Source organism: Gymnoscopelus microlampas (genome assembly GCF_963454915.1).
Source record: "Gymnoscopelus microlampas genome assembly, chromosome: 12".
NCBI lineage: Eukaryota > Metazoa > Chordata > Actinopteri > Myctophiformes > Myctophidae > Gymnoscopelus > Gymnoscopelus microlampas.
Window position 1 is genome coordinate 15107046 of NC_139949.1, and position 20914 is coordinate 15127959.

At 40.2% G+C, this 20914-nt stretch overlaps 1 protein-coding gene across 2 annotated transcripts in view; it reads right to left on the reverse strand.

Annotated features, from left to right (window-relative positions):
* Positions 1–1524: 1524 nt before the first annotated feature.
* Positions 1525–20914, reverse strand: part of arhgef12b (Rho guanine nucleotide exchange factor (GEF) 12b) — a 55797-nt gene continuing 36407 nt past the window's right edge. For both annotated transcript variants that reach the window (XM_084073177.1, XM_084073176.1), the window contains 14 exons: positions 19884–20009; positions 18955–19069; positions 18086–18186; positions 16501–16578; positions 16277–16352; positions 14693–14860; positions 14023–14110; positions 13370–13450; positions 13131–13225; positions 9759–10031; positions 8185–8448; positions 5614–5834; positions 4558–4630; positions 1525–3588 (listed from right to left, as the gene is read on the reverse strand). In XM_084073177.1, the coding sequence (XP_083929303.1) occupies positions 3572–3588; positions 4558–4630; positions 5614–5834; positions 8185–8448; positions 9759–10031; positions 13131–13225; positions 13370–13450; positions 14023–14110; positions 14693–14860; positions 16277–16352; positions 16501–16578; positions 18086–18186; positions 18955–19069; positions 19884–20009 (1776 nt within the window). In that variant the 3' untranslated portion in view covers positions 1525–3571. The remainder of the gene's footprint in view (positions 3589–4557; positions 4631–5613; positions 5835–8184; positions 8449–9758; positions 10032–13130; positions 13226–13369; positions 13451–14022; positions 14111–14692; positions 14861–16276; positions 16353–16500; positions 16579–18085; positions 18187–18954; positions 19070–19883; positions 20010–20914) is intronic.

Below are 20914 nucleotides of genomic sequence, written 5' to 3' on the forward strand. Positions count from 1 at the left end.
TGTCAGAGTTGCATACTTGTAAGGGTCAACTCAATTTAGACCCTTCTAAAGCAGTGGTTTTCAACCTTTTTCGCGTCAAGGACCCCCAAATTGACAAATATTAGCCTAGGGACCCCCATTTAAAAAGATATCCCAGGGACTCAACCATTTAGATTTCTTGGGGGTCCCAATCTACACTGTATCACCATCATCAGTGTTCATTTAACTCTGAGAGTGTACAAATGGGTCCATTTAGTTCCATTTGTACACTCTCAGAGTTACAGACATATAAGGGTCAATTTGGTTGCTAACTATTAATTTGGCTGGGGACCCCCTGGAACCCCTCAAGGACCACTGGTTGAAAACCCGTTCTAAAGAACCGCTGGGATACAGGATAGGTGGGCACTATGGACATCTGGGCACCTCGGGGGGAGAAATGGACCTCGTTGTGCCTGCTGTTGTACTCTGGCCGCCGGTGTCCGTCAGTGACTGCAGCACGTTGCTGCCAACGTATAATGCAAGAGAAGTGAAATAGATTACATTAACTGTCCATCAGTTCTGTTCACGTTTTACAAAATGCCTTCATATTTATTATACACACCCACATGAGCTGGAACCCATTAAAAACCCACTCTATGTTAAGAGTTTACATGAAGTCCACTCCAGCCTGACCCGTGACCTTCCCACTGTACTGCAGAGCCATCAAGGCAGCCACCGAGTCAGAGCGGGTGACACCTGCTGTGACCTCAATTCTTCCACCCAATGTACTGCCCCATACCAACTCCAAGGCCACGACTTCTGATGTCAATCTAAATACCCACAGCCCTGACACCCTCTCACAGGCAGCGGTGTGCTCCCAGTGATCTGCAGGCTGGGAATGTACAGTAAAACCCACCCTTTTACTGTTGGGGTCCATGGAATTTCTGTTTGGTTTTCTACTTCTGGAGAATTGTTTTCGCTGAACAGATGTTTGGCCTACACCAGATGCACTACTGTGCAGTCAGGAACTATAGGGTAAGTATATGTGTTATACTATGTTATTCTCTGACATTTAATGACAGAAAGACGGCATGCATTTTCTTCAAAATGAAGCTGATGAATGATGGCCCAAACTGTCTAAGAAATCTGTGAAAATGTTTAATTTACAACACAATTTTATACAATATGTAGTGGGGGTCCCTGCTTCATCTCTCTCTCAGCCGAGGGGTCCTTGGCCTGAAAACGTAAGACCCCTGCTCTAGGGCACTTTAGCAGTGTTGGGGTCAGTATAACAGTATAACTAACAGTATCACACACACACACACACACACACACACACACACACACACACACACACACACACACACACACACACACACACACACACACACACACACACACACACACACACACACACACACACACACACACACACACACACACACACACACACACACACACACACACACACACACACACACACACACACACACACAGCTCTTTCAAGCTTAATGGCTTAATTAAATGCTGACATTATTTTTGAGACAATGAAATGGCATTCCAAAAAATGTTCAAAGTTAGTTTAATAACATTTGAACACCATATTCATCCATTTAGTTTTGGGGTTTGGCCCATCACCAACATGAAATCTATGAAAATAAAATGACAAATGGCGCAATTGTTCCCTTCATTTAAAATCTATTCATGTTAAAAACAGCCAGTGAACACATTGGAGCTCAATGCAATATAAAATAAAATATCTAGGCAAAAAATAATAAACCTGATTAATATTTCTGAGCTACCTTGACCTCTGCTTTAACCCTTTAATTAGTCTCTGTTAAAACATTACATGATGATTTTATGTATAAAGTAAGGAAAAACTGCAATACTAAGGAAGTGTGCGGCTTTCTCTTAGTTTAAGAGATAGTGTACATTTTAAAATTTTCCTATACATAAAGTACTGTATATAGTCCATAATAATACTTTGTGTTTATACATTTCTTTCAGTGCTTTTTGATAAGTTTTAATTCATTTAAAAATGCTATAAACCAAGGCAGATTTTCAGATGTTGCCTCGCAGATCTTTAATCTTCTGTCAGGTTAATCTTTAAAGCGGTCTTTGATTTCAGTCCAGTCATGAAAATGAAGAAGTTCTGTGCTCTCACCCAAGAAGCTTACCGAGGCGTAAGCTTGATTCTTTCTTCTACAGTTTGCACCTAGTACTGCAAAGAGTGATTACTTACAAGTTTGTTATTAAGAGAGAGATTTGAGAGATTTGTAAAAAAAAAAGAAAAGAAAATGGGGGTGCATGGCCTAATGCATATCAAACTGAGGATCCTTGAAATGAAAAAGGTCAAGAATCACCGATTTACTCTTTTGTATAGCCTGACTCTTTAGTCGATATACCCCCACCTCTGCAGTTGGGGGTATTTCAGGAGGTGGACTGCATCAAATCAACATTTATGGTGCATTTATGGTGAAGAAAGTCTGCACATTTAGCCCAGTGTGCAGCAATGTGCTGTGGCCAAAATATTGACACCACCGTTGGTTACACTACACAATTTAATTGTATATTAAAACCACTTTAACCCTACTATATCCTCCAGGGGTCTATACTTGGTCCCCTCCTTTCCCCCCCCTCTACAAAACAAATCTTTTTGCCGGAAAAAACCCGTGGTTTGTAGATCTACTGTCTTCGCCAAATGGGATGCTAGGGTTCATGTGGTTAACTGCATATTAAAAAGGACATCCAAAATGTGTATATGCACACGCATTTCGTGTGGTCTATACAGTGTGCTTAACTCATAAAGCCATTAGTCGCGTGTGACAATGAGAAAATTCCATCAAATTCTTCCTTTTTTTCTGCACAGACCAGCCCGGTCAGTCATATAAACATGTTCTATTGCATCTATATATACCAAAACGGCTGTGTTAATACCAAAATTCCATTACGTAAAATGCAGAGTCTTGCAAACATAATCATCACATTCCTTCTATGCATGGTATTTAGTCGTGATCCTGGCCAGGACATGTTACCTGGTTGCAGATACCCTCTGCATACTTTTTTTCCTCCTTTTTTTCCTGGTCTGCAGGCAGGTTGTCTGTGTGCAGTGTCTTGGGTATCACTACCTCATGTTACTTGTCAGTGGTACATGATAGAGTGCAAATCAATTTTGTGTTCAGATTGCATGTGCATTAGCATAATGTCACCCTATGTTTTTAAGTGTATTAAATCTTGTAAATGATGAATCAAAGTAAAAGGAAAAAAAAACATACAGTATGACATTGAGCATAACCACTTAAACCCCAGCATCGGTATTATGGGGAAAGCTTTCGGTGAAAATAGCTGTGAGCTTGCCTCGGCTATTTTCACTGAAAGCTTTCCCCACAATAGCAGACAACCAAGAAAGATACTAGTATTGAGCCCTGGTGGACTCCGGTTACCCCCATATGGGGTTTAAGTGGTTAAATGCCACTTTAAGCTGCCACTATTAAATTGACAGCAGTATAGCAAGTATAACAGCATAGGTGGGTGAAGAGGGGAGGGGCTGGAGCAGTTCTGCATCCACATTCCTCTGACACTTGGCTTGGATGACCTGGCAAGATGGAACACGTCAGCACTGGATCGTATCTGAAGAGAACCAGAAAGGAGTCATTTTAGAGTGATGGATCTCGGCTGCAACAGTTAATTGAACTAATAGATTTAACCCATTAAGACCCGATTCCACCGATTCCACAAATGCCTTCTAAAATCAGTAGTACTTTTCCCCCCAAAATGTATTTGACCGCAGACCCCCATCTGAAAATGTTTTGTGCCTGGAGGCTGGGACCGCCAGAAGAGAAGATTTGTTCAAAAATAGCAGATGAATAAGCTTGCAGCGCGGCACAAAGTGGCACGCTGTGAGCTTGTATATGTACTATTTTTGAAAACCAATATTCTAAATCCTTAGAGTTTGCAGAAAAACTTATGTTGCTATATACATAGCTAACATCTAAAATGACACAGATGCTTTCCCAGTTTTAATAGTTAAGCAATTATAAAAAAATATCGATAATCTATGTATTAATCACAAAACCTGTGTCTGTTTGTCTGTCTGTAACAGGCATTAACTCAGGCGGCGTCCAACTGAACGGTCTCAAACTGGCGTATGTCCCATATGTGGTGCTGAGTGGCAATTTGATCGGCCCAACGGTTTCCAAGAACCGAATAACCACGTGTCTGTATGTCTACGGGTCTGTGGAGGACGCACCAAATCTCTGTGCGTTTGTGAGGGGTGTGCACCTGCTTCCCTGATTCGCCAACCCGACGCGTCGGTTTCGCGGATTGTTCGAGCTGTTTCTGCCACTGCACCAACGTGTTTCCGTCGACACCGGCTTACCTGATTGGCTAACCCGGGCCATCGGCAAATTTGCGCCACACTTGTACCGCTTCGCCAATGTAAGTGGTGGCATGTAAGAAAATGTGATAAGCCTGAGACTCCAACAAGTCAGACAACATGTACAAAGTATTGCACAAATAGGCGGGTTCCTGAGTAGCCCGAAGGGCACCGGTCTAGTAATAATAATAATAATCATTTACAAGTAACTGACTGACACATACCATTACCCTCATCTGAGTCGGTGGCAGTCTCTTCCCTTATTGGCCGCAGTTGATTGTACTTAGTCTCCACTTCCTGAGAGAAAATCATTTTATGTATGAGCGGAAGGATACATACAGTAGAATGAACAGGCACAGCATATAGAGTGAAGGACAAAAACAAATCTAAAAATGGATAATAGGTAAATACTGTATATCAGTTGGAGGCAAAAAGGTCTCAGTCATAGGTGCCTGAGTTGCTCATGAGAAGCTAAAAGATTGTACCGTAATTAAACTGTAATTGGATTAAAAACTGTAATTAAACTATAATTAGATTACGACTTTGAGGTTCCTTAGCAGTGATAGGCTATATTGACTTCATTTACATTTCATGAGATCATTAACAACATGAATTCTGGCGTACTTATTCTGGGGCAAAGAGATTTGGTGTAAAAAAAGGAGCGGACCAAGTATAGAGCCCTGAGAGACCCCGGTCAACAAAGGAGATACGGTTTAAGCAGTGGTGGAAAAAGTACTCAATTTTTATACTTCAGTAAATGTATCGATACTGCAATGTAGAAATACTCTGTTACAAGTAAAAGTCCAGAATTAAAAATGTACTTGAGTAAAAGTACAAAAGTATTGGTATAAAAATGTACTAAAAGTACCAAAAGTAAAAGTAGTCATTATGGAGAATGTCCCATTTCAAGTTTGCAAATGTATAAAAGTCTTTTGAAAATAGCAGATCTACAAGCTCAGGTAGAAGTGGTTAATGCATGTTATGTAATATAATCTAAATATTTTAACTAGCAAAAAGATAACTAGTAACTAAAGTTTTCAAATAAATGTAGTGGAGTAAAAGTACAATATTTGGATCCGAGATGTAGTGGAGTAGAAGTAAAAGTATTGGAAATTGGAAATACTCACGTAAAGTACAAATATCTCAAAATTGCACTGAAGTACAGTACTTAAGTAAATGTACTTAGCTACTTTACACCACTGGGTTTAAGCGGATACAAAAAAAAGAGGTGGCAACAAATGAACAAACAAAGAATGAGGCAGAAGACCAGAAGGTTCTACCTTCAAATGTTGCAGGTTGGCCTGTAGGAGGCGCAGGTGAGTCATGATCTGCCGGTTGAGGTCAGGTCCGCGGCCCTCAGTAGTCTGTGAGGCGGAGGAAAGCAGCTTCTTCAGGTCGATCTCAGAGTCCCCCTCAGAGTCCCACTGGGCCCCTCCGACGCCATCGTCGTCAGTGTTGCTCTCTTCACACCCACCAGGGTAATCCAGCACCATGTAGTTACCTAAGATATAGATAGAGATCTTTATTGATCGCCGTGGTTTATTCACCCATTAAAGGGATATTTCACTTTTTTTTTTAAAGGGTAATTTTATCGTCTACTCTGTTTTTTGGAAGCAGACAGTTTTTAAGTTGCTTGATTCAGTATTTAGATATTTGATATTCATTTTATCAGACACGCCCCCTTCCTATACAAACCCATTGTAACTTCAAACTCCATTTTTACCATGTTAGATTTATTGAAAACATCCATCCTTGGTTCTGGTGACTCATCCTGCCCTCCTAATACGTGAGGCGGCCATGTTTTTTCGATTACCTTTTTCTTTTTATTGTATTTAGTTTTTTTCACTTTCCAAAAAAAATATTAAAAATAAATGAAAAATGTAAAAAACACGGTTTCCTCACGTATTAGAAGGACAACATCAGTCACCAGAACCAAGGACGGGTGTTTCCGATGAATGTAAGTTACAATGGGTTTGTATAGGAAGGGGGCATGTCTGCTAAAATGAATATCAAATATCTAAATACTGAATAAAGCAACTTAATAACTGTCCGGGGTGCTCCCAAAAGCCAGAGTAGACGATAAAATGACCCAGAATTATTTTGAAAGTGAAATATCCCTTAAGACCGGGAACGCATCTGTGTCATTTTAAGATTTCTTTTGGTTATTTAAAAATAGCAGATATACAAGCTCATCTCGCAAACCGCTCGACGTAATCAGCATCACATTTCTTGTGCATACTGCCATTAGGCTTAGGAAGTACCTCTATGTATTTTCTCACTTGTTGTTTCCATTAACTTATTCTTCCACCACTGTGTACCTCTGTAGTCTGCTGTGAGTTAAACACTATTCACATTATGTTAGTCGTTAACTTCTGTGCTGTTTGGTGGTTTGTTTGTTTGTATGTCTGTTCTGTACAACAGGGAGTTACACCGGGCTCAGTGAAAAGACCATACCAGTGGTCTGGCAAGTTGAGTCCGTTGACTATGACTCAGTCAACTCCACATTACTGCAGAGCATTTTCCAAAGCATACTGTGGTTTGTTTGACTTTTGAGGAGGCCGCTGGATTTTATTCATTTCGGTACAAATCGACTTACAGGGACTTTAAACTTGCTTGAGATAGACAGAATGCATTTTATTGTTTCTTACTTATTGTGTTTTATGTTTATTAATGATTAAGATTAAGATGCTCTGAGGAAGGCTCATAGCCGAAACGCGTAAGCGTTCATTTATTGGTGTGTGCCAATAAAAAAGTGGAAATGTGAGTACTTTGTCCTACATTTATATGAAATTTTGGATGTGCTAACTTTTTGGGATTTTTTAAATTCCTACTTTTTATATGGTTATTAATGTATTATTATTTTCTCTGTTTTTGCTAATCTGTAAACCACTTTGTAAATGTTTTGAAAGGTGTATAAATAATAAATAACATAAATAATGCCTGGCACCATTTCTTTCTACTCGCTCTGTGTCTAAAAGGTGCGCTGTGGACACTTCCGAAACCTCCGAAACCTGTGGACACTTCCGAAAACCATCATTGATGGGGATTCAAAGCCATTTAAACTACAGCCTTTCTTTTCTTGGAAAGTTAGCACACTGAAATAGACACCATTGCACTTGCATTCATAAAAAAAAAGAGTTTGCACACTGAAATAGAAACCATTGCACTTGCGTTAATAAAAAAAAACGTTTTTCAGTCATTTGAAATGACCGATGATGTCATTGGAGGAAACCGAAGCTGCCATTAAAGTAAGGATTCTGAACTCTACGCAGCCCACGTCTGAAACGCAGTGCAAGTAGACAGAATGGTACCATCTTATAATAATAAGCATTAGTGAGGACCAAAATATATGAAGTTAAGTTTGGAAACGGGTGAAGTGCTGCTATAAGTAAATTGTAAAATTGTTATAGACAGACAGTCTATATTTCCCAAATTGAAACACACGTATTCAGTCTGACCGGCGATACAAATCTGACGCATTGTGAGCTTGTAGATCGGCTACTTTCAAATGGCCGAAATGTATATAGGGCTGAAGTGGTTAATGTATGTTTTGTAATAATCAAAATCTCAAAGAAAATAGTAACTAAAGTTTTCATATAATTGTAGTGGAGTACAATATTTGCCTGTGAGATGTAGTGGAGTAGAAGTAAAAGTACTGAAAACTGGAAATACTCCAATAGTGGAGTAGAAGTAAAAGTACTGAAAACTGGATCTACTCCAATAAAGTAAAAGTACCTCAAAATTGTACTTAAGTACAATACTTGAGTAAATGTACTTAGTTACTTTACACCACTGATTCCCACCTAGCAAATGTAACACTCATGATGATTGAATAATTTCAAGCCTCTCACCACAGCTTTCAGTTGCTACAGAGATCCCTGTGTGGCCGGTTGGGAGTTCTGGTCCCTCCGTCTCTTTAGACATGTTGCTCGTCTCGAATGAGTCACTGTCATGTAACCCAGAACACGTCCCCTTTGCCATGGTGGGGCTGTTCTCGTGGTTCCCCAACGAGACGGTCCTCAGCAGGCACCCGGTGGTACTGATGGCGGTCTCCTCCTTCCCAGCATCCTCTCTGCTTTTCATGTGGTCGAGCAGTACCTGCTTCAGAATCGCCACTGCGAGACACGACAGAATGCGTCATTAATAGACATTCTAGACCAGCGGCTCCCAACCTTTTCTGGAGAATATACCATTTTCTAAACCAGTGGTTCTCAACCAGTGGTCCGGGGACCACCAGTGGTCCTTGAGGGGGGGTTCCAGGTGGTCCCCAGCTAAATGATGGAGAGTTGGTAACCAAATGGACCCTTATAGATCTTTATCTCTTGAGAGTGTACAATGAAACCAAATGGACCCTTATAGATCTTTAACTCTTGAGAGTGTAAAATGAAACCAAATGGACCCTTATAGATATTTAACTCTTGAGAGTGTAAAATGAAACCAAATGGACCCTTATAGATCTTTAACTCTTGAGAGCGTAAAATGAAACCAAATGGACCCTTACGGGTCCATTTGGTTTCATTTTACGCTCTCAAGAGTAAAATTATTGTTAAACATTACTTAATTATAGAATTGTTTTGATCAACGTTTGCCTGTTATCTCTCCTATCGGTACCAACATCAATACATCAAGGTTTGGGTCTGAGAGTCTAAATCTCATCAAACGGTGGTCCGTGGCTCAAATGCCGAATAAATAATGGAACTTGATATGAAAAAGGTTCAAAACCACTGTTCTAAAGAGATGTACAGTACTGTACATCAGTAACGCTGTGATGTTAGCGATGAGGTTGCAACATGTTGCTTTGGAAAATGTTAATGTAAAAGAAGCTAGCCAGGGTGTAACTGTAAAGTTTACATGCTATTATGGCTATTATTGAACAATGTAACAACGTTTTTTGGGGAAGAAACATTGAACATTTGTTTGCCTATATTGACATGCCAGATTTCATATTCCATCCTGATTGGCTAAGATTGGCATCTAAAGTTTGCAGGAGTGGCTCGTTTTGATGCCTCAAATAATGAACGCAGCGTCCAATTGCAGTGAAACTTCACATTGGCCTGTTATAGCACCACCTGGAAGCCGATTTATGCAAAACGATTTCTTTGCCATTACTCCTACAGATTTTGTCCAAACATCACGCAAATCGGTACACATTATATCCATGTCAGATTATTCATAATTCAACCTGATTGGCTAAGATTGACTTCTACTACCTGGCCTGGCAGAGACCTGTGCACCGAGGAGCAAATTTTTCTAGTTTCTGTTCTTTAAACAGGCACATGTCTTGGAATATGTCTAGTTATTAGAATTGACAGATTATCACAACACATGCAAAACGCTTCAAAGGAATGATTTCCATAGCGCAATTATTCCCAGTAATTAAAGTAAAGCTGGCCACAAATTCAGCTGTAATAAAGTAGGAATTTACATGTCCTCAGGGCGTCTTCTGCTCTTGTAGCGGGCATGTCAAAGGCATAGGCCTCTTGGTCGTTGGCAGTTATGCCCTCCTGTGTCGTTTCCTGAAGGAAGGTCAGGCCGTCAGGCAGCTCGCCATCAAGGAAGGCCTGGAGTTCTGCTTCATCCACCTCCTCTTCTCTCTCTGCCAGGGCTGACTCCTCTTCCTCGTCGTCTCCCTCAAAGGGGTTGCTGTTCGTTGGTGGAGCTTGCAGGCCTGGAGAAGGAGGTCTATCTGTGGGGATACCTAGAAAATGGTGTAACCATTATATATATATATATATTCAGTACTTCATCGTACAACGAGCTGCAAAAATAGCTGATCTGCCCAATAATGACATGCCTCAAGTAGGTACAGTAGGTTGAAAGTGGTTAAATCTAGGAGCCAACTTAGTCCCCAGATTTAGAATTTGCAATAGTGCTTATTTTTAGGATAGAGACGAACTAGGAAAGTATTGTAACTCATTCACTGCCAGAGCTTTTTTATTGAAAAAAAAAAGTACTCAGGAGCCGAGATACAGACGTTTTAAGTTTTAAGTTAACAAGGAAGTGGATAGGAGTCTAGATCTTCGAAAAATCATATCTCCATGGTCTTTGGGTCAAATTTGAAAAAACAAAAATTACGTTTTTTACATCAGTGGCAGTATTGGTTAATTACATCAGTGGCAGTGAATGAGTTAAAATAAGGGTTTTGCATTACGTAGGCCAGGGGGCTTCAAGGTGTGAGAGGTCATGGAGCAGGGGAGGCCCAGAGAGACGTGAGGTTGAAAAGGATGGGATCATCTATAGGAAGGCTGTAGTTATGCCCACAGATTCAGATTTAACATTTGGTGTTATCTGTAATAATTTGGCTGAAGCCAGCATACAAACAACGAAACGAGGAGCACTTCTTATTTTCGGTTTCTCCTCTTGCACACTAACGCTCATCTGTAACGTTGTGCATGCACGTGTGAGCTTAAATTTGGCAGTGGCAGAACTCGCAGCAACGAAGCAAACTTTTACTTGAGTTATCCGTTGAAAGTGACTGTGAGAGTGTCTGTTACTGTCTCCGCCAGGCCGAAGGTGTGGCAGAGACTATGTTTTGCACCCTGTCCGTCCGTCTGTCTGTGAATGTGTGTGTCCGTTTGTGACCAGCTAATCTCCGGCAGCGTTGGGCCGATGGCAGCAAAACTGTGCACACACACTCCCTGGATGCCAGAGCGGAGCCTCTGCCCTGAATGTTTCAGATCGGCCTGTTATAGCGCCACCAGGAGGTTGATTTTTGCAAAACAAATATTTGAGATTTTGTCCAAACACAAAGATTAAATGAAACCGGTCTTTCAGATTTTTCATATTCCATCCATGGCTAAGATTGGCTTCCAAAGTTTGCAGGACTGCTCCGTTTTGAACAAAATGCCACAAATCATGAACACAGTGTGGGATTTCCGTGAAATTTTACACGCACATTCCTACTAGGCCGAGGAGGAAATGCCACTTGAAATTTTTCAAATCAGCTTCATGGTGGCGCTATAACAAGCTGATTCGTGTTTTTACCTATAACTGCACCGAGCTGAGTAAAACGTTGCACGCGCACTCCCTAGAGGCCAAGGACAAACCTCTGCCCTGCATTTTTCACATCTAACTTTTTAAAGCGCCACCAGGAGGCCGACTTATGTAAAACACATTTTTTTATATTACTCCTCCAGATTTTATCCAAATTTCAAGCAAATCGGAAGAATCTGTTTGAATTTTCATATTCCATCTTGATTGGCTAAGATTGACATCTAAAGTTTGCAGGAGTGGCCCGTTTTGAACAAAATGCCTCAAATCATGAACGCAGAGTCCGATTGCGGTGAAACTTTGCACACACATTTGCACTACATTGAGGAACAAATGCCACTATTTTGACATTGCCCTATAATAGCGCCACCAGGAGGCCGCTTTTTGCAAAACACATTTTATGATATTACTCCTACATATTTTGTCCAAACATCACGCAAATCGGTACACATTATCTCTATGGTCATGTGATCAAGACGGATTTGTCAGATTCTTCATATTCCATCAACATTGCTGGCCCACAATAACCTACACTTTTTCTAGTTTTCAATGAGACGTTTGAGTAGTTTAGTAGTCATGTAGCACATTTTGGCAATATTAAATAGAGACTCATGTCTAGCAAAGACAGTAATGTCATTGGAGGGCACATTGTTTGAGTTTTGTCTGAAGGGAGGCCCACTGTCTCAACCAAAACACTAATGTAGCTATAAACCCCCCCCCCCCCCCCACACACACACACACACACACACACACACACACACACACACACACACACACACACACACACACACACACACACACACACACACACACACACACACACACACACACACACACACACACACACACACACACACACACACACACACACACACACACACCTTAAAGGAACACTTCCTTTTTTCAATACTGTATTTTTCCATACAGTGTCTCCATATATGGGTCTTCACTAATGCTCACTATGGGGACGGTACCATGTCTGTCTACACGCTCTGTGCCTCAGAGATGGGCTGTGACTATGACATCATCAGCATGGATTTCAAGTTAATGGAAACTAAGGCCTTTCTACTCCTGGATAGTTACAGTAGCATGCAAAAATAGTAGCCACAGTTATAGCATTAATTTAAAAAAAAAATCAGTTACGTTTTTCAGTTATCCAGCCTGCCTTGGAGACTGCAAGTAGACAGGAAAGGAACCACTACTGAGGAACCATATGTAGTGTTCCTTTAAGTCAAAATGCGATTTATTGTTTTATTTTTTAGGGTGTATGCATATACAGAAGAAGTAGGGGTGACTCAAGCTGTTGGTGGTAGAGAGAACATCCATGCTAGCCACTGGGTAGCAGTGGAACAAACTAATGGACTGCATTTGGCACTATCCTTTACAGTCCAGATGAAACAGCATTTTGAGAGTGTCTTCTGCATCATGACGTATTTCCCAGTGAAACAGGATAGGGAGGCAGGACATAACGTTGGGAGAAATTTGATTTGAACGAAGATAATTACAGTTGAAGATTGATTGATGGTTGGATGTCATGATATTATTGGTTCAAATTGGTTTGTTCCAAGTCTACGTCAGCACATGTCCTATTTGGTTTTACAGGGGGAAAAAAACACGATTGGATTTTGACATAAGAATACAAAGAGATAGAAGTTTTATGTTGTTTTATACGTCTAGGAACATTTTTATTCATAATTTCTTTTTATTTCTCACCTAATAATGACATGCCTAAAATAGAGATGCAAGGGTGAAAGTGGTTAAGAAGGCATTTGTAATTTAATCTCACCGTTATTTGCAGCTACTGCACCTGGAGGCTGCAAACACCCAGTTGATGTGCAGTCAGAATCCTTGCTTGGCTTGGGCTCCTCAGTGTTGATGATCTCAATAGCATCCCGGTCAGCTCTGAACACACACACACACACACACACACACACACACACACACACACACACACACACACACACACACACACACACACACACACATTATTGAAGATGCAGTGGAAAAGGCGACATATAATATGATTTCTACGCTGGGTGAACTCACTCAGTCTGACTTAGAGGTATGATGTTGTTGTGTGGTTTGGTCTTCATGGTTTCAGCACACTGCGTGATCAGACACTGCCACCTGAAGGAACAGAGTTCACACAACACAATGAGAGAACATCAACAGCAGGAATGCAGTGATCCCCAATAGGACCGTGAATCTACTGCTATCTCACGATTCGATTCCGATTCTTAGGGTCAGAAATCTTCCCTTCTGTGGGTCCCTGGCACAAAACATTTTCAGATGGAGGGGTCCGCGTCCAAATGCATATCATTTTGGGGGTCCTTGGCACAAAGAAGTTTGAGAACTACTGATTTAGGAGGCCTTTATAGATGGGTTAATATAAAAAGAAATGTAATGTAAAAACTAAATAAATGGCATGGTATATATTTCTTTAAAACCTTGTTGAAAAATGTTGTTTTCTAGGTGATACTGATAAATAGGAGCTTAAAGTATACTACCATTAGTATACTCAAAGTAGAACTTAAAGTATACTATCTATACTAAGTATACTAAAGAACTTAAAGTATACTAACTTGAGAACCATTTGATTCCTAAGACTACTTTCTTTCTTTCCTTCTTTGCTTCCTGATCCAGAAAGCATTGGGAACCACTGGCTTAGTGGGAGCGTTGGGAAGCGATGGCAGACTTACGTCCTCTGGTCCGATATGGTCTGTGCCATCAGCTCGTAGATCTGGGCACCGTTGTCCGACATGGACAACACAAAGAAGGACTTGTTGTCTGAGGGTGACAAAATACACACCATCCCTTGCCGTCATTAATCACTTAAAACCCCATATGGAGTAAATGGAATACCTCAGGGCTCAATACTGGGGTCTTTTCTGTTTTCTGTTATTGTGGGGAAAGCTTTCGCTGGAAATAGCAGATCGACAAGCTCACAACGCGACGCAACGCGTCGCGTTGTGAGCTTGTCGATCTGCTATTTTCAGCGAATACCGATGTTGGGATTTAAGTGGTTAAACAATACACACTTCATGTGCAAATCCGCATTACATACTACACTTGAACTCTACCGCCCCTATTCCGGGGTGAATAATAATCGATAATCTATAATATCCACAGGCCAACAAATTTCACAGTATGTCAGAATACCGATTTTAAAGATCTAATTATTAGATCCATGAAATGGAATATATTAGATTCTAATATATTACATTTCACGGCCTGCTGTGGTGATTTGACGATAATACACAGAGATACATTTCGACAGGCTCAGTACAATACTTCTCAGAATACGTTTGCGGCTCAGCTCACAAAGAAAAAGTGCACGAGATTATTAAGGACCCTTTTAGACGTACTTACCAGTGGCCACAGAGCGCACCAGTACAGTGTTGAGTTTTATGATGGGACTGAAGATGTGTTTGGTGTCAGAGTTGCCCGCCAGGTTCTTACTGTGGCACTTCAACACCAGACGGTCGTCCTGTCTCTGGAGAAGGACCAGGATGTCTTCCAGCAGCAGGGTGTACAGCTCTGAGGGACGGCCACAGGGACACATTTACCACCAAAAGGACTTTTTTTGTATCGATTAGACTGATTTCATGGCTTAGGAATGTCCCATTCCTAAGCCAATGATGTGATGACCGGCAGCGGTTCCGGTAGGAGACAGTCTCCTTTGTGTCTCCTACCGGAACCGCTGCCTACCGGTCCGCTGGTAATCAAATTATTGACTTGGGAATGCGACAAAAACAAAACAATATCCATGAATTCAAGTCTCCATGGGGTGACTAAATGATAGAAACAAATATTTTTGTTGGTGTGAACTATCCCTTAAGGGTGCATTAATCGATTCATAATCGACCCCTATTTCGGGCATGTCATTATAGGCAAAAATATTCAAAACATTTCCAAAATAGTGGAAGTAGCGGATCTACAAATTCACAATGCTACGCGTTGTGAGTTTGTCAATGTTTTAGACAAGGGGTTCGGGTTTTAGACAATGCGTTCCAACTGAAGGATTAAATGCATAGAACGGATATTATATTTTATATCTCATTTTATCACAGGAAGGGTTTTATACAATGTGTTCCATCTGAAGAATTAAATGCATAGAAAGGACATTTCCATTCAGAGCTGCGCTTCCATGTCAGACACGTACTGTAAGGGGAAGTCCTCAATCCATGGGGCCAACGTGACGCGTATGATTACGGTTTCCAGTGGTGGAGAGTACATGTACTCAAGTACTGTACTTAAGTACAATTTTGAGGCATTTGTACTTGAGTATTTCCAATTGTCAATACTTTTACTTCTACTCCACTACATCTCAGAGGCAAATGTTGTACTTTTACTTCACTACAATTATTTGAAAACTTTAGTTACTAGTTACTTTGTAGATTTAGATTATTATTACAAAACATACATTAACCACTTCAGCCCTATATACATTTCGGCCATTTGAAAATAGCAGATCTACAAGCTCACAATGCGTCGCATTGCGACGCATTGTGAGCTTGTAGATAGAGTTGCATACATTTGAAAACTTGAAATGGGACATTCTGCATAATGAGTACTTTTACTTGGTACTTTAAGTACATTTTGATGCCAATACCTTTGTACTTTTACTCAAGTACATTTTGAATTCCAGACTTTCACTTTTAACAGCGTATTTCTACATTGCAGTATTGACACTTTTACTTAAGTAAAACATTTGAGTACTTTTTCCAGCCACTGACTGTTTCCATAGCAATACTGTAAGTGTCATCGGGTTCCCCGGCAAAGTAGCTGGCTGTGGCTGTCAGCACGGTTTCACCCATCTCCTTGCTCTTCTCTTCAACTCCATAAAACAAACCGTGTGTGTGTGTGTGTGTGTGTGTGTGTGTGTGTGTGTGTGTGTGTGTGTGTGTGTGTGTGTGTGTGTGTGTGTGTGTGTGTGTGTGTGTGATGTCGTACCGATAGTCTTGTCTTTATTGACCTTCCAGGAGAGAGGTCCTTCATGTATCATCTTCCTCTTGGTCAGGTCCAGATTCTGTAGTATAGATGTAACTTTGATCACATATTGTACTGCACAAGCAAGGCATACCTAATAACAAGAACCTCTCTTCTCTCTTAGGGTTGCTTAAAAAAAGATTCACCTGGGGTCAACAAAAGAATGAAGAGAAACAGGTTTTACTCACTTTGAACTCGGAGATCATGGGGTTTTCACTTTGTTTAAGTGAAGCCAGGTCTAACCTTCTCTGGTACTCCTCCAGCCTCTGTTGAGAGAAGCAATAGTTGCATGTTTTATGACCGTTGTTATACCATTTTGTATCTCTGTGACACCACATCTGCACTGTAAAAGCCACACTGTTAATTTAACCCATTAAGACAGGGAACGCATCTGTGTCATTTTAAGATTTATTTGGGCTATTTTTGAAAAATCGTAAAATGTTTTGCAAATCTTTGTCAAAGTCTCAACAAATGTCTTAATATTTCTGAGAAACTATTGTTGCTATATCAGTGGTGCGCAAACTTTTTCTTGTCAAGGACCACCCAAAATGATATGTTTTTGGCCGCGGATCCCCATCAAAATATGTTGTTCCAGGGACCAATAGTAGCTCAATAGTAGCAGATCTACATGCTCGTAGCGCAGCACTCGGTGCCGTGCTATGAGCTTGTAGATCTGCTATTATTGAATAGCCCAAGTATGAAATAATGGTTATAGCTATAAACATCTAAAAATGACACAGTATGCGTTTCCTTAATGGGTTAATTGAGAATGTAGAAATGGAACTAAATGGACCACTTGGTTCCACTTAATGACGTAGCCAGAGACCCCCTTGAACCCCATCAAGAACCTAGAGGTTGAGCAAGAGGGCTGGACCATTCCATTGTCAGAGCTGATGGGGGGGCATATTTCTGCAGTGAGCTCAAGAGTGGCATGTACTTTATCACATGTGAATATGCACCAAATCTTGTACTACCGTGACCTCTTTGATGAAACGTGTAAAATAACAATACAGTTGATGATCAACAATATAAAGCTGATATTGCCTTCATTCTGTAAATACTCATAGACATTTACAAATCAGCACATCATACATATCTTTTCATCTTTATGAATAATGTATTCGATTGTGCTTTTGTGCGAACACAATCAACAGAACAGCCAGTACAAACAAACTGCAGAATGTACGTATCCAAAATATGAGAACGTTTGCACATCTCAGATCAAAGATCTCAAACTTCAGGTCAAAGAGGACAAAACACTCACATTTCCACTTGTTTATTTGGCACAAAAAACATCAACGGTTACGAGTTTCAGCAAAGCGCCTTAAACGTGTAAACGCTGATGTTTTTTTTTGTTGTGTGTGCCAAATAAACAAGTGGAAATGTGAGTATTTCGTCCTCTTTGACCTGAAGTTTGAGACGTGCAACCTTTCTCCTCTTGCGACCTCTTTTTCTGAATCCTTGTAGATTAACCCATTCAGACCTGAGGCCGATTCTACAAAATCCTAACAGTTACTATATCAGTGGTGCTCAAACTTTTTCATGTCAACGACCCCCCAAATTATATGTATTTGGTTGCAGACCCCCATCTCAAAATATGTTGTTCCAGGAACCCCAAGAAGCAAAGATTTGAGTCTTGTTCGCTTTAAAAGTATATATATATTCAAAGATTTGGATTTTTTTTCACTATTTTTCTAAAATAGCAGATCTACAAGCTCATAGCGCGGCACTCGGTGCCGCCCAAACAAAAATATTTTGATTTCTTCATCACACCTGTTTGTTCTCAGCCTCCTTGACGGCCTGGTTGACGTGATTCAGGATCTTCTTGCAGCACTCGCACGCCCTCTTCACCTTTGACCTCTCCTCACAGTCCTCTGCAGAGGTGAACAGCAGTGGTGTAAAATAAAGACGTACTCAAGTACTGTACTTAAGTACAATTATGTGGTATTTTTGAGTGGTGCCAACCACTCCTACATTTGACTTTGTCCGTGTGTCCGTATGTCCGTCCGTATGTTTGAGCACGGCTGATTGGTCAAGCTTCACGTGACACGTGACAACATATTGTTGCTGATTGTTGCGGATGCAACCAGTTACACTTTCAAAGGCACCACTCTCTTCACACTGGGTGTGATTTTTGACTTTACTGGAGTATTTCCAATTTTCAATACTTTTACTTCTACTCCATTACATCTCAGAGGCAAATATTCTAATTTTACTCCACTACAATTATTGAACAACTTTAGTTACTATTTGCTTTAAAGATTTTAAATATTATTGCAAAAAAAATGCATTAACCACTTAACCACCAGCTCTATATAGACTTCGGCTATTTGAAAATAGCCGATCTACAAGCTCACAACGCGTCGCGATGTGACACGTTGTGAGCTTGTAGATCTGATATTTTCAAAGGATTTTATACATTTTGAAAACATGAAATGGAAGATTTCTGCATAATGAGTACTTTTACTTTTGGTACTTTAAGTACATTTCAATGTCAATACTTTTGTACTTTTACCAAAGTACATTTTTAAATTCCGGACTTTTACCTGTAACAGAGTATTTCTAAATTGCAGTATTAATACTTTTTACAATATCGGAGTACTTTTCCCACCACTGGAGGGAACAGTACAGAATGGACTCACCGGTGTACTTGGCGATGCTCTCCAGCAGGAGTGGATATTTGGTCAGCCTCTGCATCTCTATGGGGATGATGTCTTTGAGCTGCAGCCTGCGACACTGACGGTTACTCTCTGCTTCCTGATCAATGACACCACACCATGGAGGAGGCCATTATGTTCCTTCATTTATCATCAGTGTGAAAAACTATACTGATTTTAACTAGGGCTGTCACGATTAGAAATTTAAGATGACGATTAATTGTCACTCAAATAATTGCGATTAACGATTTAATTGTGTGTTTGGCGTTTAACATTGGAACATAATATGAATAAAAATGTTATTTCTGTTTGCCTTTTAGGCTTCGTAATCAAAAATGGCACAGGGCAGATATGACAAATAACTTAAAAATAAAATAAAATATTTACATATTTAATCATTTTATACAAATAGCAGATATAGCTGATGTACAAGCTTAAAACTTTTAAGCTTGTAGATCAGCTATTTCAGCTTTTTTCATATTTGAAAATGTGTGAACATTTTTCAACATGGAAACGATTATGCAAAAAATACGTTTATTATCTATAATTATCTCAAATAATTGCGATTCAATCAATCACTCAATGAAGTGGTTTCAACACTAGTAACTTTCAATGACCACAAAAGTATTTTCAAATACAAAAGTATTTAAATGAAGTAAAATAAAGTCTCACAGAGTTACAACATCTTATATAGTTGCGTGCATTCAAAAGACGACAAAATAAAATTCAAAAGCAGATGACAAATAGTTATAATATGTGTTACAGCTTTACAGCAGCACACATGCTCAACACTATTGACAACATCAGTACTGTATGTTCTGTCCACATAGTGTATCTTAAAGTGTCTGACATTGTACAGTAAAGCGGCGCGCCAGAGGCAGATCAGACTGATTGATAGGAGTTGCATCGTTGACCTGCATGAAGGAGGTGAACCTCTGGTCTTTCTTCTGTCTGCTCTTGATGAGTTCCAGAGCAGACGGCTGGTTGCTGCAGAACGTCCCCACTGCCTGCTTTATCTTCTCCTCCTCCTCGCCACTGAACTGCAACACGCACACGCACACGCACACACACACACACACACACACACACACACACACACACACACACACACACACACACAAAATCGGGTGGAAACCTTATTATGTCCAAATTAAACCATTACTATAACCCATTCAGTCCGGGAACGCATCTCGTGTAATTTTAAGGTTTCTTTGGCCATTCCAAAATAGCAGAGGGGGCCCCAAGAATGTTTTTTTTTTTTACAAATGTTCGCTTTAAAAAATATATATACGTATTTAAAGATTTGCACAAAATGTTCACGATTTTTCCAAAACAAAAAATAGATCTACAAGCTCATAGCTATGATCTTGTATATCTGCAATTTTTTAATAGAGCACCGAAGTCCTGACGTCACTACCAGTAGAGGGCGCTTTTCGCAGGTTCGTGGCTTTACTTTTTGTGTTGATATCCTCATTAGGGAATCTTAGATCGCTTCATATAAGAACTGTGTTCCAAAAATAAACACACCACCTTGGCGTTTTTACTCATATGGATATGAAGCATCCACTGAAGGTGTAAATGTACACATTTACCCAAAGAGTAACACAATATAAACACTAGAAACGAGTCAAACAACCAAAAGACTACATTTCCCATGAACGCGGCTGCTGTAGGGACAGTGATATCAGTAGTTCTTAAGACTTTTAAGGCAGAATTAATTCCATTTTCGCCAGAAACGGCCTGTATCAAATATGAATGAATATCAAAAACGATGCAGAGCCACCCCCCTGACAAAAACGCCAGGGTGGTGTGTTTATGTTTGGAACACAGTTCTTATATGACGTGTTCTAAGATTCCCAAATGGGGATTTCGACACAAAAAATAAAGCCACGCACCTGTGAAACAGCGCCTTCTAGTGGCAGTGACATCAGACTTCAGTGCTCTA